The sequence below is a fragment of the Myotis lucifugus genome, unplaced genomic scaffold (genome assembly GCF_000147115.1).
Source record: "Myotis lucifugus unplaced genomic scaffold, Myoluc2.0 scaffold_46, whole genome shotgun sequence".
Classification (NCBI taxonomy): Eukaryota; Metazoa; Chordata; class Mammalia; order Chiroptera; family Vespertilionidae; genus Myotis; species Myotis lucifugus.
Window position 1 is genome coordinate 331,317 of NW_005871094.1, and position 15,250 is coordinate 346,566.

At 41.7% G+C, this 15,250-nt stretch overlaps 1 protein-coding gene across 1 annotated transcript in view; it reads left to right on the plus strand.

Annotated features, from left to right (window-relative positions):
* Nucleotides 1-15,250, plus strand: part of CREB3L2 (cAMP responsive element binding protein 3 like 2) — a 109,684-nt gene that overhangs the window by 66,583 nt on the left and 27,851 nt on the right. Inside the window, exons 3-4 of the mRNA XM_006088305.2 lie at nt 13,267-13,442; nt 14,605-14,692. Coding sequence (XP_006088367.1) covers nt 13,267-13,442; nt 14,605-14,692 — 264 coding nt within the window. The remainder of the gene's footprint in view (nt 1-13,266; nt 13,443-14,604; nt 14,693-15,250) is intronic.

A 15,250-nucleotide genomic window follows, 5' to 3' on the forward strand; every position in this document is an offset into this window, starting at 1 on the left:
AATGAACTTTAGCATTAGATGAAAGGTACGAATGTCCTTCAGATTTGTTCCCATCCTGAGGTTCTGTGTGGGTGTGGTTTCTGGGTAACATTCGTACCTGCCGTTGCTCATGGTTTCTCCCCATACTTGCTTTTCTGCTTTGCCTGTTATTTCTACAATTTTTTTTGATGGCTCTGTTTCAAGCCCTACTTCCTTTGTGGAAGTCATTTCCATGACCTCTTGTATTAGTTATCTATTGCTGTGTAATAAACCTCCCAAAATTAATGACTGAAAACAATAATTTTCATTTATTACCTCGCATGATTTCTGTGGATTTTAGAATTCAGGAGTGGCTCACTTAGGTGGTTCTCATTCAGGATCACCCATGAGTTTGAAACTAGATGTTGGCCAAGGCTACAGCCATCTACAGAGTTCTCCAGGTTGAGAAGGTCTACTTCCAAGGAGGCTCACTCACATAGCTGGCAGTTTGATGCTGGCGAATTGGTTCCTCTCCCTGGGCTCCTTGAGAGTCATCGCAGCATGACAGCTGGCTTCCCAAAGAATGAGGGATGCACTGGTAGTATAGTGGGGAGCACAGCTACCTTCCAAAGAGTGAGGAATCCGAGAGACCAAGGCTGGAGCTGAGATACCTTTTCTGACCTAGCCCTGGAAAGTTTCTGTCAGTGCCATAGGGCAGTCCTGATTCGTTGTGGCAGGAGACCCACAGGATGTGAATGCCAGAAGGATAGGAAACCTAGGGGATATCTCAGAAGCTGACTACCACACTTCTTGCAGTGATGTCCTTGAAGTGAGTTCTTCTGGGTCTGAACTCCTTTAGCACATATTATCTGTGCCTTACGGTGTAGCTGTTCACCCATCTAGTGGTTCTGGACTTGTTAAGGACAAAGGTATGCAAGACTGAAGCAGGGCCCTAACCTTTGGTGATGGCCTCAGAGGAGACACCTGCTCTGCTCTCTCATGCACTGCTTGCCCCCTGACTGTGCAGACCCACTGGGCTCCATGTATTTGATTAGGTGCAGTGTCTTCAATAGGATCAGTGCCAGGTAGAGGTAGGTGTTTTATTAATGCTTTATGATTCATTTTTAAATTTCATTCCAAAGCTATTTATTGAGTATCTATCTTGTGCTTAACCTGCCAGGGATTTTTCTAAGCATTACTGAGTAAAGGAGTACATATAATTTACTAATATAAAGATCTCTGCTCCATAGAATTTATATTCTATGATGTGAGGTGAGGAATAGAAAATAAGAAAAATTAAAAGTAAAACATACAGTATATTAGATGATGATCAGTGATATACAGAAAAATAATTTTGAAAAAAGGATAGGTAGTTCCTGTGTTGGGGGTGTATATGTCTTAGTCCATTCAAGCTGCTATAACAAAATACAGCAGAGTTTAAATCACTTTCAGGAGTGACCTGAATTCAGACTAGGTGCCTATAAACAATAGAAATTTATTTCTCACTGTTCTGGAGGCTGGAGGTCTGAGATCAGGGTTTCAGGAGGGTCGGGTGAGGGCCCTCTTCTGGTTGCTGACTTCAAATTCTATTCTCACACGGCAGAAGGAGCTACAGAGCTCTGTGGGTCTCTTAAGGCACTAATCTCATTATGACCTAAGCAGCTCCCAAAGGCCCCACTTCCTACTACCATCACCTTGGTGGTTATGATTTCAATATATTAATTTTGAGGGACACAAACATTCAAATGATAGCAGGGGTGTGTTGAAATTTTAAATAGGATAATTGGGGAAGGTCTTTCTTTGAAGGTAACATTTGAGCAAAGATCAGCAGGAGATGCAGGAAAGAACTACTAGTAAATGAATAGCTCAAGGAAAGGCCTCCAGGCAGAGGAAACAGCAAGTACAATACTTACTGTATATTGTATTCATATAATTAACATCTGTGTAATTAGCCATTCTGCAGCCCTTGCCATTCTGGAATATGCAGATTAGAGATGACCTAAACCAGTGGTTCTCAACCTGTGGGTCGCGACCCCTTTGGGGTTCGAACGACCCTTTCACAGGGGTCACCTAAGACCATCGGAAAACACATATATAATTACATATTGTTTTTGTGATTAATCACTATGCTTTAATTATGTTCAATTTGTAACAATGAAATTGGGGGTCACCACAACATGAGGAACTGTATTAAAGGGTCGCGGCATTAGGAAGGTTGAGAACCACTGAACGATCTAGCAAACTAACTGTCCCCTTCAAGTCTACATGCTTGTTGAACACCCACTGTGTGTCAGGTACCAACCTAGGCTCTTATGGGATGCAACAGTAACATTTAGATCTTCCCTCTGTGTAGCTCAGAGCCTCATGGAGATGCCAGGTACCCACATACTTGATCAGACAGTTGTGAATAATGTCCCAGGAGGAAATGAAACTGTGAAAATTGAGAGGAGAGAGCACATTGAAGGTCACAGGAAAAATTGCCTAAATGAGGCAGAATTTATTTGGGCCTTGAAGTGTTGAATAGAATTAAAACCCTGGTGATGGTAAAAAATTCCTGGTGAAATGAATGAAAATAAGCAGATTTCCAAAAGTTCAGGGTCCCTTTCTTTTCCGTGATAACACTGTTGTTATTGTTATTGTTGTTATTATTATTCTGGGGCTATATCACAAGCTTTAATGCAGTGAAGGGTTTGGAGAATATAATTTAAATATTTTTTATTTTTCAGTTACAGTTGATATACAATACTATATGAGTTTCAGGTGGTCTATCTCTTTGTTTTTAAATTCTAATCAATATCAGTGCAAGGTAATGGGACTCATGGGTGCCACCTATGCGAATGGCTCAGTGTGAGGAGAAATAATCAGTCCATCTTTTCCAGGAAGCCTATCTAGTCATTAGGCCAAAGCACACATCCTGCAGTTCCACCAATTGGCCCCTTGTTCTATTTATAGATCCAGTGTTGCAATAGGTTGTGCTAGTACTTTGCTGAGAACCGGTACAGCATGTCAGATATATTTTGTACAGTTTCTGACCCCCAGTTCATCTTCATTATTTGCCAGTTTCCCTCTGAGTAAAACCTACCTTCCTATGTCAGCAAAAGCACTTTTATTAGTAGGGGATAACGACCATGGGAAGGAACCATTTGGGTGTGTGAGTAAGGCAGTGGGCGTGAATGGATGGGGAACTTGCTCAGGGCAGCTTTGTCTAGGTCTTAGCTTCCGTTGTTTTTCTGAGTTTTGTGGATGGCCAAATTTTTGGGAACCAAATTATTTTATTCATTTGAACCCCATTCTACATCCCCCTTAAGGGAGGAGCAGTCCACAAGGATCCCTCTTGATCCAAGTGCTCTGTTGGGCAGATCACTTACCTGTTGGAGGAGGAGGATGGTTCCTTAGGCAACACTTAAAAACTGCTGTTCCCACTAAAGTTCACATTCTTCACCTCTTGCCTTGGGAAAACAGCTTAAGCAAAACTAGGAGTTCTTGTTTCTAGTGATGATAGTATGTATTTCATCACAACTGGGGAAGCCTGTAAATCAGATCATCTTGTCCAATTTTATTTAGATTAAAGGCAATTTATATATATAAAAGCCTAATTTGCAAAGTGTCCCCTCAGGAGTTCTACCCACCGGGAGTTTGAGCGCTCGCTATGACGTGCGCTGACCACCAGGGAGCGGTTTGGAACAAATGAAGGCCCCAGCCGGCAGCAGCTAGGGACCCTACTCGTGCATGAATTTCATGCACTGGGCCTCTAGTTCTTTTATAATTGCTTCGAAGCCTGAAGCAAAGTGATAGGATAAAGTTTGAGTAGAAACTCCAAGTTGATTAGGATTTTCCTCTTTCTTTTTCTCCTTCTTCTTCCCCTTTCTCCTCTGTCTTTCTCCCACTCTAGCCATTCTTTCTTTCCTGTCTTCCTTCATTGTTCTTTCTCTGCTAACTCTCCCTTCTTCCTCTCCCTCCCTCCTTGAACCCCAAGCCAATTATACAGGGCATTATATATATGAGATGTTCATACCCTACTATCCCATCATGGACACCAGATGGACTGTAGACTCCTAAAATAGTACACAAAATTTTGGGCTATCAACATGTGTCAGTTTTTCTATTGAGAACATATTATAACTTTATTTTTAGATCTCAAAAAAGTCTGTGAACAAACAAACAAAAAAAGCTGGGAAACACTGGTCTAAGATTACATAGGAGTCATCTGTCTTCAGAGCTAAATTTGTAGACTTTTCTGAAACACTCGAGCTAAAGAACTTCATGTGGTTCAGCAACCACAGGAGCCAGTCCTAGGAATGTCGGCTCGGCCTTCAAAAGTACCAGAAAGACACCCTACATCCAGCCCAATCCTTTTTCCCTGTGATTATGGCTGTTAACCAGATGCTAGGCAGGGTTTTCTGTTTGGGGGAAAAAAAGGAAGTTATAAAGAGATAAGCAGAAATATCCAAGTAAAATGTAAAATGTCTGTGGCTATGTCTATGCTTTGTTTGAGGAATACAAGCTTATATTTGAATGACCAAGTCTTGCATCTCACCACGAGTTACTCTATCTTACTCATGTTTCTTTGTAATTAAATAGGGAGGCTAGGTATTCATTTGCTTTGCTCCTTAATTGCAGTCTTCTTTCTAAGGAGAAAACTTAGTAGTACTGGACTAAGAATGTTTGGAGAGAACTAGACATGGTCCCTGTCCTCCCAGATGATACAAGAACAAAGTTAGAAAATATATGAAAAATCATGCCCTAACCGGTTTGGCTCAGTGGATAGAGCGTCAGCCTGCGGACTCAAGGGTACCAGGTTCGATTCCGGTCAAGGGCATGTGCCTTGGTTGCAGGCACATCCCCAGTGGGGTGTGTGCAGGAGGCAGCTGATCGATGTTTCTCTCTCATTGATGTTTCTAGCTCTCTATCCCTCTCCCTTCCTCTCTGTAAAAAAATCAATAAAATATATATTTAAAAAAAAAAAGAAAATATATGAAAAATCAACAGACTCAGCATAACATATACTAATACAGAAGTGGTCTAGTACAGTATTTGTACCATGCACAAGTCAAGGTAACTTTATTTGGGGTGGGATAAGGGACTCTAACTGTGGCTGTTTCAGGTCTAGAGAGGTGGGATCAGGGACATAAATAATCACTGTTTTCCTTCTGATTAAGCTAGTCAGGTTTCTAGCAGGGGCTATGGGTGGCGGGGTAGCTGGCGTAGTATAGCTAAACTAAATTTATGGAGCTGTTTTCACATGTGGGAATGAAAACAGATTACTGTGCGCTATAGATGAGCAATGCTGCTGGTATGAGGTAGCCTGGGGGAAATGGGACCGCCTGCTGGAGGCAGTGAGTGACTCAATGTTGGTTGGGCAACAAGGCCTTAGGAAAGTGGGATGGAGGTTTTGGGAGACTAGAAAAGAATGTCTCTTGGCTGATGATGGCAGAGCAGGGGAAGTGTACATGGCTGTAGTAATGCCAGGGAAAATGGGAAGGTGCATAGTATGCGTGACAAAGAAAACAGTGGGTTTTGAAATGTTTAAGTGAAACCCGGGGCAGAATGTGCACACGATAGAGTATGCTGAGGACGGGGTAGAAGTGAGTCATAAAGACGTAGGTTTCCAGTCTGCAGCGTTGGAGATGCTTGATGTTGAAATGTCCCAAGGAAGTGGGACCCGAGGGACAGTCACAGAGGAGTGATGAAGAGCTGTGTCTTCATCGTGTTTAGTTTGGGCCACTGACAAGAGCATTAGTCTGAGCCATCTTAATTAGAGGGGGTAGATTCGCACGGGGGGTTGTGGGGTGGGGAGATGTGCAGGTCCTTTGCTTACAGAGAGTACTGGGTCCTCTGACACGGATGGGCTGAAGAAAGAACCTGTTGGGTTGAACAGCCCAGGCTTGTGATATATGCTCTTTGGTTATCCATCACCATTTTGGCATTGCCTTTTATTTCCTTTTTCCAACAGGTAAAAAGGATAATAATGCTTCTCCTTTAAAAAAAAAAAGTGAAATGACTTCTTTGTCTGCCTAGTCATTGCAATGCTAGACTAGTATAAGAAAGCAATGTTTTCATCTATCTCAATTAAAATTACTTTGGAAATTTATGAGTGAGAATCATAACTTCAGAAAGAAAAAAAAAGTTTATTTCTAAATAAATCTTTGAAGTCAATCCTCTGCCCCACAGATATTTAACTCATACTCTAACCACTGTATCCTGCAGGAGGACCTGAGGTGCTAAAAGCAGAGCATTGTCAGAATATAGCGGTTCATCTCCAGAGTTAAATTGCCTGGATTTGAATCTGGGCTCTGCCTCTTATGAATGGTGGGATCTTGGGCAAGTTGCTTAACTCTTGTGCCTCGCTTTTCTAATCTTTAAAATGGGAATAATAACACTTACCTCATACTGTTGTTGTAGAGATTAATAATTAATAGTTAATAACATGTATTAAGTAAGCATTTAGAAGAGTGACTGGCAATTAGTAAGCACTAAATAAATGTTAGATATCATTATTTATGTAAATTACTTACTGCATAATTAAATACATAATTTACCAACTGGCCATGATATGTATACCCAAGCAAGAAAGAACAGGGAGGGAGGTATCCGAGAGAAATTACTAGTATACTGGATAGTTATCTAATATAGCGATTTCCAACTGGTCTGCCGCGGGACTTTTTAAAACATGCAGTACTCGACTATTTAGTCAGGGGCACTGACCTCTTTTCCCTTAGATTGTCAAATAAAAAATGACAGCAGCTGACACAACAATAGCTGTCCCGTGTGAATAACTAAAAATTATACCTATATTTTTTGTCAGATCAGCAACAAATATGTTTAGTTATGCTGCAGAATTTTAGTAATTTGTTTATGTGTGCCACGAGAGGAAAAAGGTTGACAATCACTGTGCCAGGGTCCAGCCCCGGGGGGCCAGGGGTTCCCAAAGGTGTGGACGGAGTCGGCGAAGAATGTTTTACACGGAGACAGCGTTCAGAACTCTCTAACTCTCTTTAGTCTCCGTGGATCTTCCTGTGCCTGGCTGAGGCCACAGAGAAAGATCCCGAGGCAAACTGAGCCTTTATTTTATAGTCGAAGGTAAACAAGGTAGTGGTTACCAAAGTTACACTGTTCTTGTGAGTTTCACTTGTTTACACTGTTTTTGTGAGTTTCACTTGTTTTTGTTGTTGTTCTTGTTGCACTTCCCTCAGCCCATTAGCTTCCCAGATAAGATCTAGGGAGCTCATAAGGTCAAGCCTAATTATGCTTAAGAGGACTGTGCCCTCTAAACTGGGACTTGTTTGTGACTTTGCCAACAGGTCAGTCCGAGGCTTAATCCTATATCGGCTTCCCACATCGCTGGTCTAATACATGGAAACATTTAGAATGGGGCTGGGCATAGTGAGCACTCAGAATGTTTTAGCTATTATTGGGTTATCTTAACCTGGAGTTTTTCACCTTGTGGAGATTAGATTAGAAATCTATATAAACTAAGGTAAGCAACATCAAAAGAACCAATATGTCACCTTTTGTAATGGCTAATTATGGGCTCAAGATAACATTAGTGGAAGAATAATCACTCTTGGTTACAGCTGTATTTAACCATTGATTGACATCTTCCTGAAAAGCAGTATACTAGAGTGGCCAGAGCACAGGCTGTGCATGTGGTGTGCCTTAGTGTGAATCCAGGTCTGCGCTGTACCAGCTGCATAACTTTGGGTGAGTTATTTAATCTCTTCGTTGTCTGTAAAGTGGGGGTAGTAGTAGCACCTGCTTTACACCGCTACTCTTAGGATCGAATGAATTAAAATATGTAAAGCACTTAGGACAATATTTAGCACCTAGTAAATACTCACAGTTAAGTGTTTACTATTTTTACACTGTCCTGCCACTCATGGCTGAAGGTTATTTCAGTGTTAAGTCACCCAGGGAGGGGACCACGGGCAGACAGGCCTCTAACTTCCATTTGAACGTGTAGTTGGTTGTAGTTTCGTATGATTCCGACATATCCCACTGAAGTCTTGCCCTCTTCCAGCCTCTAGAACCCAGCCTTACTGTTTTTCCTTGAAGAGATTTTTACATCAAAAACTGATCAAGATTTGCTAACTCCTTTGAAAAATTTCAAAGAGCAAACAGTTATCAAATGCTGAGGCATATTTGTTTAATTTATTAAAAGTTTCTTTTCACTTTAGACATGTTATGTAATTAGCAAATGGATATATCTTGTAAGTGGTACTTGTCACATGTGATTTCTCTTTTTTAGAATACACACACACTATACGTATACACATATGTATATGCACGCACATGTATATACACGTATATACACATAATAACATACATATATAGTATAACATTTATACATATACCATGTGCTCCTAATTTAGAGTTGCATCTTTTCTTTCCCTCTTCCCAGGAATCAGTATCTATCCAGTGCAATTATTTATGCAGAACACATGGAAATGATTGAGGACCTGCATTTTGGTGTTGCCTCCACATTGGCTTAGATTTCACGTCTTCTTCAACTCCTCTACTCACCCTGCTGTGTGAATGCCCCTGGCGTCCACCCCCATGGCTCACGCTGCTCCATTTTGTCCTTGGTTGTGGAGGACTTGCTCATCATCATGTGACAGTGGCTTGTTTTTATTTTCTTGCTGATAGCTGCGTGGTGATGCTGAGAAAATGTGCCAGCTGAGTCTGACCTCTGACAGGAAGCTGTTTAAATGAAATCAGAAGACAGGCAGGGCTTCTTCTTACTCCCCACTGTGTGCACTCCTGACCTTATTGGGTGATATTCTCCTTCTGCGATGAAACTTAAAAGGCGTGTAAACACAATTTAGAGGAAACATTTTTAACTCAATATCTGAGCTTCAAGCTTTAGAAATTAGAGGGTGTAGCATATGTGTTGACACTTGCTTTTGTAGTTTAGCCAATAACCCAAATGTCTAAGGATAATTTCAGTTCTAAGCCATGGTGGTCTTGCTGATCTTTTTTGCCAATAAAATAAAAATATGAAAATAAGGTCGGGTGGAAACTTATAATACATGTTCTACTCATTCCCTTTTACTCTATCCTTTGTTAACCTCATACCTCATAGGTTACATTTGTCATGTTGTTTTCTATGATTTGATATTTATTTCCACTGAGGGACAGAGTACAAGCCAACACCCAGTAGTTCAGAATGAAAGCCCTTTTCTCCAATTCCAACTGCCACTGGAATGCTGAGGGATTCAGATGAGGCATACTTATTTAATTTTCAAAAAGTTTGTTCTCACCAGGTTTTTTACTGGCTGATTTTTCTTCTCATTTATTCTGTGACATAACTGATAGGCCTAATGAGTCCGTCGAAAAATATGAGTTGATATGGTTCACAATTGATGGTTTAGAGGAATTATTATGGAAATGAGGTATAGTTATTTGGTTGCAATAGGTTCTGATGAAATGATTTGATTTCTTGAATATATATTCAATTATATTCTATCAGCCAGCTATGTTACTTCATAATAAAATATGCAAAACTTATTACCTTTAACGACAATCATTTATTATTACAGCTCACATGTCTGAGCCTTGGCTGGAGGCTGGCTGATTTGGTGGGGGCTAAAGGGGAGGGCCAGCTGAGTGATTTTGCTGGATGCACTCACATGTCTAACGCCAGCTGAGAGTTGGCTAATTTTAGCCAGGCTTATTTGGGGGTAACTCTCTTTTGTGTGTCTGTCATCCTCCTGGGATCAATAGATTGTTCTGACACATCCTTCTCATATGATGGCAAAAGTACAAGTGTGTAACTCCAGCTGTGCAAATGCATTTGTTGTTATTTTGTTGTTGTTGTTAATCCTTATCTGAGGATATTTTTTCCATTGATTTTTGGAGAGAGTGGGAGAAAGGGAGGGAAGGGGAGCGAGGGAGAGAGAGAGGGAAACCATCAATGTGAGAGAGACACATCAATTGGTTGCCTTCTGCACATGCCCCAATGGGACCGGGGATCGAACTTGCAACCCAGGTACAGCCTGTTGACCAGGAATGACCCTTTGGCGGGTGGGCTGATACTCTATCCACTGAGACATATTGGCGAGGGCTGTAAATGCATTTTAAGACTCCACTTGTGTTAGGAAGCTAACATCCCATTGGCCAAATCAAATTGCATGGCCAGTCCCAAGATGGGTACTAGTCCACAGTAGGAGGGTACTACAAAATACATGGCAAAGGACACGAATAGCTGGAGGACTGAAGAACTGGAGCCAGTATTGCAATTTATTCCATATATATTAAGGTACTCATTGACTCTTGTTAATTCAAAGGATGCTGAATGGACCTTGAGCCACTGGAGCTTCTATCTAATAATTACCATCCTAAGGCATAAAGTAGTGCAGGAAGAAGCAGGCCATCCCCATGTGTGAGCATCCACATACAATGTATACTCAGTACAGGCAATTTAGAAAGAGCATAAAATTTAAAGACAAAAATGTCATATGTGTTCTGAATTATTCTCCAGAGATATGCTTTCGGCATATTTCCTTTAGTCTTTTTTTCTATTACTTTCTTCATTAATAGTATACAAATTAATATCCAGGTTTGTTTCTTAATATTTTATCATAAATCTTTGCCGTGTTATTAAAAAGGTTTGATATATGTAATGTTATTGGATATATAAATAGTCTATTGTATGGGTACGCCATAATTCGTTAACCTTGCCCTTGCTCTTCAATGTTTTGGTTATTTTCAGTGATTTGTGATTAAAAATAATGCTGTCATGAGCCAATTTGTGCACAAATATTTGTCTGCATGTTTAGCTGTTTCCTTAATGGCAAGAATATTGGTTGGGTGTGCAGAGATCTGGGTCCCGCATAATTTGCACTGTGCTTGCATGTCAGTTTCCTCACCTGGAAAATGATATATTTGCACTTGATGGTCATAAACTTCTAACTCAAAAAGTATCTTTCAAGTAGAGGCCCAAATTACTCTATCGGAGTGGAGGCATGAAGGCAATGCCACCTGTTTGTCCTTTAAAAAGCTCAGGGGAGGAGAGGCAGCTTCCTCGGCTTCTCCCTGGAGAGAGAGTTCAGTTGTGTTTGAGAAAGTTTTGTTTTATAATTCAAGTATCATGATTTGTCCTTCAGTCCTGTCTCCGATAGAGCAATGACTTTATATGGATAAATTTCTTTTAAAACAGGGGAACAGGACACTGAACATTGAGAATGTAAACTATCTTGACCTATTTTATAAATGTGTGCCCTTTGAGAATGGCTTAGTGAGATTGGAGGAACCAATTTCATTACCTGTCTTCATTTTGTCATAACTTTGTATTTGCTTTTTGTGTTTATTTTTTGCCTTTTCGTTTGTTTGACTTGTGCCTTAAGGTTTATCACCGTCATCATAACTTCATGGCCAGGGGATCTGGCCTTGCCATACAATTTCCTGGTAATTGCCTGAGGCCTTTTTCTCAGGGATGTCACCTGACCGTTAATTTTAATAAACACGGAGGCTATATATTTCATCATCCTGTCTCTTTCAGCTAAATATTGCTCAGAGGAGACATCCACATGCCATTGCTGAATGGAGAACGTGTGATCTCTGCTCTCTCTCCGTCTCTCCCACCCTCCCCCACATCTGTCTTCACTGTCTCTTTCTTGCAGGTGACAGTCTTCTCCTTCCTAAGCTCCTTTTGGGAGAGGCATTGGAGTCTTCTCTTGGCTCCTCATGCAGCTGCTTCTCTGAGCTGAGCTGGGCGCCCATCTGGCCAGCAGAAATCTGTGTCAAGTACAGTGTGGTCTCCCTCCTCAGGCTGCCATCAAAGGCCCTTTGTTCCCTCCTCTCCCCTCCCCTCCCCCTCTGCCAGGATGTGGCGCTCACCCCAGAAAGATGGAAACTCTCCATCACTCCACCATACTGAGCAGCATTCTAGAACTAGCCCTGAAAGCAAAACATCTCCTTGCCCGTCTTCGTTTTACTTCAGGAACCAAATTGGGGCTGGGATAATTAAGTCCATTATAATTTGGCTTTAGGGGGCAGATCATTTTCCTTTGTGAATGGGAATCTCACTGTTTCCTGTGTTGGAAGGAAGTTGCTTATGAAATACCATTTATTATTTGTAAACTTTAGTTTTTAGCTTCGGTGCCCGCGCTTCCCACCCCTGGCAGTAGTGGGTGATTTCCTTGTGCTTTTTCATGAGAAAACTTGAGTCCAGTTCTTGAGTGTAAAATCATTTCATAATGCGAATTACTGCTTCCCTGAACAGTCATGACTCACCAACATGTTGTGTGAGTGTTTAAATATCTTCATGAAGCCTGGGAGCCTATCTCTGTTTATTTTCTCCTCATTTTAGTAAAACTGGGATTAGGTAAGGAATGCTGATTCTGGAGAATCCCTCACTTGTTTTTTCTTGTTCTGTGCCTGTTTGCAATCTCCTCCTTTCCTTTCCTGCTCTCCTTCCTGCTCTTCCAGGGCTGTGCTGAGGCGGTATGTCTGAAATACGGTGCTGTGTGGGGTCCTGGGAAAGTGTGGGTTAAGTGGTAGAGGAGCTTCTGTCTGCTCTGTTGTGTTGCTTTGTTGCTACCTCCAGGCCTTGTCATGATCACGAAAGCCAGTAGCAAACCAAGACTCAAGACTCGCCAAGACTCAACCCTTTTGTCTGGATGCGTATGTAGTCCGTTTCGGCAAGGGCCAGGCATTGGTGACTAACTCTGGTTTCCCAGAGGGCTAGTAAAGTTCTGGACGTCTAGGTCTGGTTTAAAGCATAAGTGGGGTTGTGGGAAAACAAACGACTGAGAGTGAGAAGAAAAAAAAAAGAAGAAAACAAATAACTGTCCATTGGGAGAAGGCTAGAGATACCTCCTAACCATTGTCTGCAGTCCTCTCTCCTGAGACCCTGGTGGCCAACCACTTGTCTCTTTTTATTATTATTTTTAAATGTGCTTATTTGTTTATTTTTAAATAGATAACACATTAACTTGGTTTGAAAACCAAAAAGTATAAAACATGACACATTGCAATTCTCCCTCCTATTCTCTTTCCTATCCTCCCAGCTTCCTTCCTGTCTGTACAGGAAGCCAAGGTTCTTTCTTTTTCATGGACCCTCCTAGAGTTTCCTTAGCGAATGACGCTCACATGAATGCAAGTATGGTTTCTTACTTTGCCATTGGTTCTTCTATCCATGTCTCACACCCTCATTATATTTCCTTTTATTCTACTCTCAATCATTCTTTGTTGGAGCCTTTTTTTTTTCTTTTTTTTTTTTTTTGAGGAGAAAGATGAGAGTGGTCCTTTGTTTTACTTATGCCTGATGCCCGGAGCCAGTTCACAGGTGTGCTTGTCTTTTTCCCACAGATGAAGTGGAGAATGAGAAATGGTACCTGTCTACCGAATTTCCTTCAACCACCATCAAGACCGAGCCGATTACGGAGGAGTCACCCCCAGGACTTGTTCCCTCTGTCACTCTGACCATCACAGCCATCTCCACCCCGTTTGAAAAGGAGGAACCTCCTCTGGAAATGAATACTGGGGTACTCTCAATTGTCTTCCATATAAACAAATGAGATCAAAAGACCTAGCTTCTCATTCTCTAATAAGGCATTTCATCTGTTTGGAGCTAGTGGCTGAATATGTCTAAGGAGAGCTAACTATGTATGTATGTATCAAGGATATGTTGATTTGGTGTCAGCATTGATTATATAATTTCCTTTAAAGGCATTGTCCAGAAAAATTGGTAGCAAGTATGATTTATTTTTTCTGTGATTGCTATTACAAAATAAACCAACAGCTGGATATCCATGGTAAATAAAGGAAATCCTCCATGTATTGATTTTTAAGGCAGTGGAAAGGTCCTGGTTAAGATGATGGGGCGATTCATGGCTTACAGAGCCACGGCAATCGGGAATGCTAGTGCCTGTGCTATATTTTACTTTCCTACTGCAATGCTGAGTTGCAATGGCTCAATTCTTGGATCACACACCTACCAATTCTTATTGTGTTGCCCATGGAAAACATAAGAAATTGGGAATTTCTTCCTTGCTCAATTCCATGCCGACAGCAGGTAGAATTTCACCTTCTCTCTGGGTATTTCCAGTGTCTGCCAGTAGACCAGAATCATAACTTGCTCAGTAGCTACCTGAGTCTCTTCACTGGATGGGGCTCCTGGCTATAGAGGAGTTGGTTTTAAGTAGCTAGAAAGGTCAGGGTCATGGCCTTGCTCCCTGTGCATGAACCAGATACCTTTTCTCTTTTTCCTACCAAATAGTTCATGGGTAGATATCGCCAGTCATCAGGCAGCCTGGAGAGAATGAATGAGGGTGGTTCACCCAGTGCTTACTCTGCACGAACTGGTGCAGGCCTGTGGCTCGTTAAAAATTTCTGACTATTTTGTGATACGAGGCATTTCTATTCCCATAAAAACAGTAGAAAAAGGACTAGTAAGTGAGCCCTGGGCTTTTAATTTGAAGATTCTGCGGGTTCCATCTGCTGGAATGCCAGGTTTGGCAGTGAGAGGGGGGTTAAGGCTAAACCAGCTCCCTGGCAAAGTCGCCTGTGTTCAGCTGGGCCTCAGCCGGCTCCGGCGATGCGGGGCTGCCCCTCAGAGAAAGACACAGATGACAAATAGCTCCCTTGGGTGTTTCATTGAGGTTGTTACTGTTTTTTTAAAAACTGTGTTTGAAATTCTTCCTTTAGGTTGATTCCTCGTGCCAGACAGTCATCCCTAAGATTAAGCTGGAGCCTCACGAAGTGGATCAGTTCCTAAACTTCTCTCCCAAAGAAGGTCTGTCTCCTCTCCCGGGCCCCTTCGGTTTGGTGCAGGTCGGAAGAGAAAGGCAATGTGGGAGAAGTGCTGGGGTCAGTCGGTCCCAAAGCCATAGCTTGCTTCATGAACTAGCTCTGTTCTTAAAAACCTTGATTCTAAGTACACATTTTGAAAGCAGCATTTTATTTTTTCATACATGTACAGGCTTCATTTCCCCCTAAATCTTTTACGGTACTTGGACTCCTAGCCAGGATGACTTTTCAAAACCTCTCTAGCCTGCTGTGACTCCGATGGAGAGGAACAAGAGCATGGGGCCTCCTGCCGTCCTGGTGGGACCCTGTGCACACAGCCTGTGGGGAGTGGTGACCCACAGAGACCAAGAAGCAGAGCAGTTCTCATGGACACACAGTCCTCCCTCATTCCACTAGAAACTAAGTTAGGATTTGATTGCGACCATTTAATCAGGGTAATAATGTGTTTGCCTTTATTATCAATTTAAAAAAAGATTAGATTTTAAAGCGTAATAATGTTGACTAGAGTCCATATGGAGACAGTATTTCTTTGCAGCTTTAGATA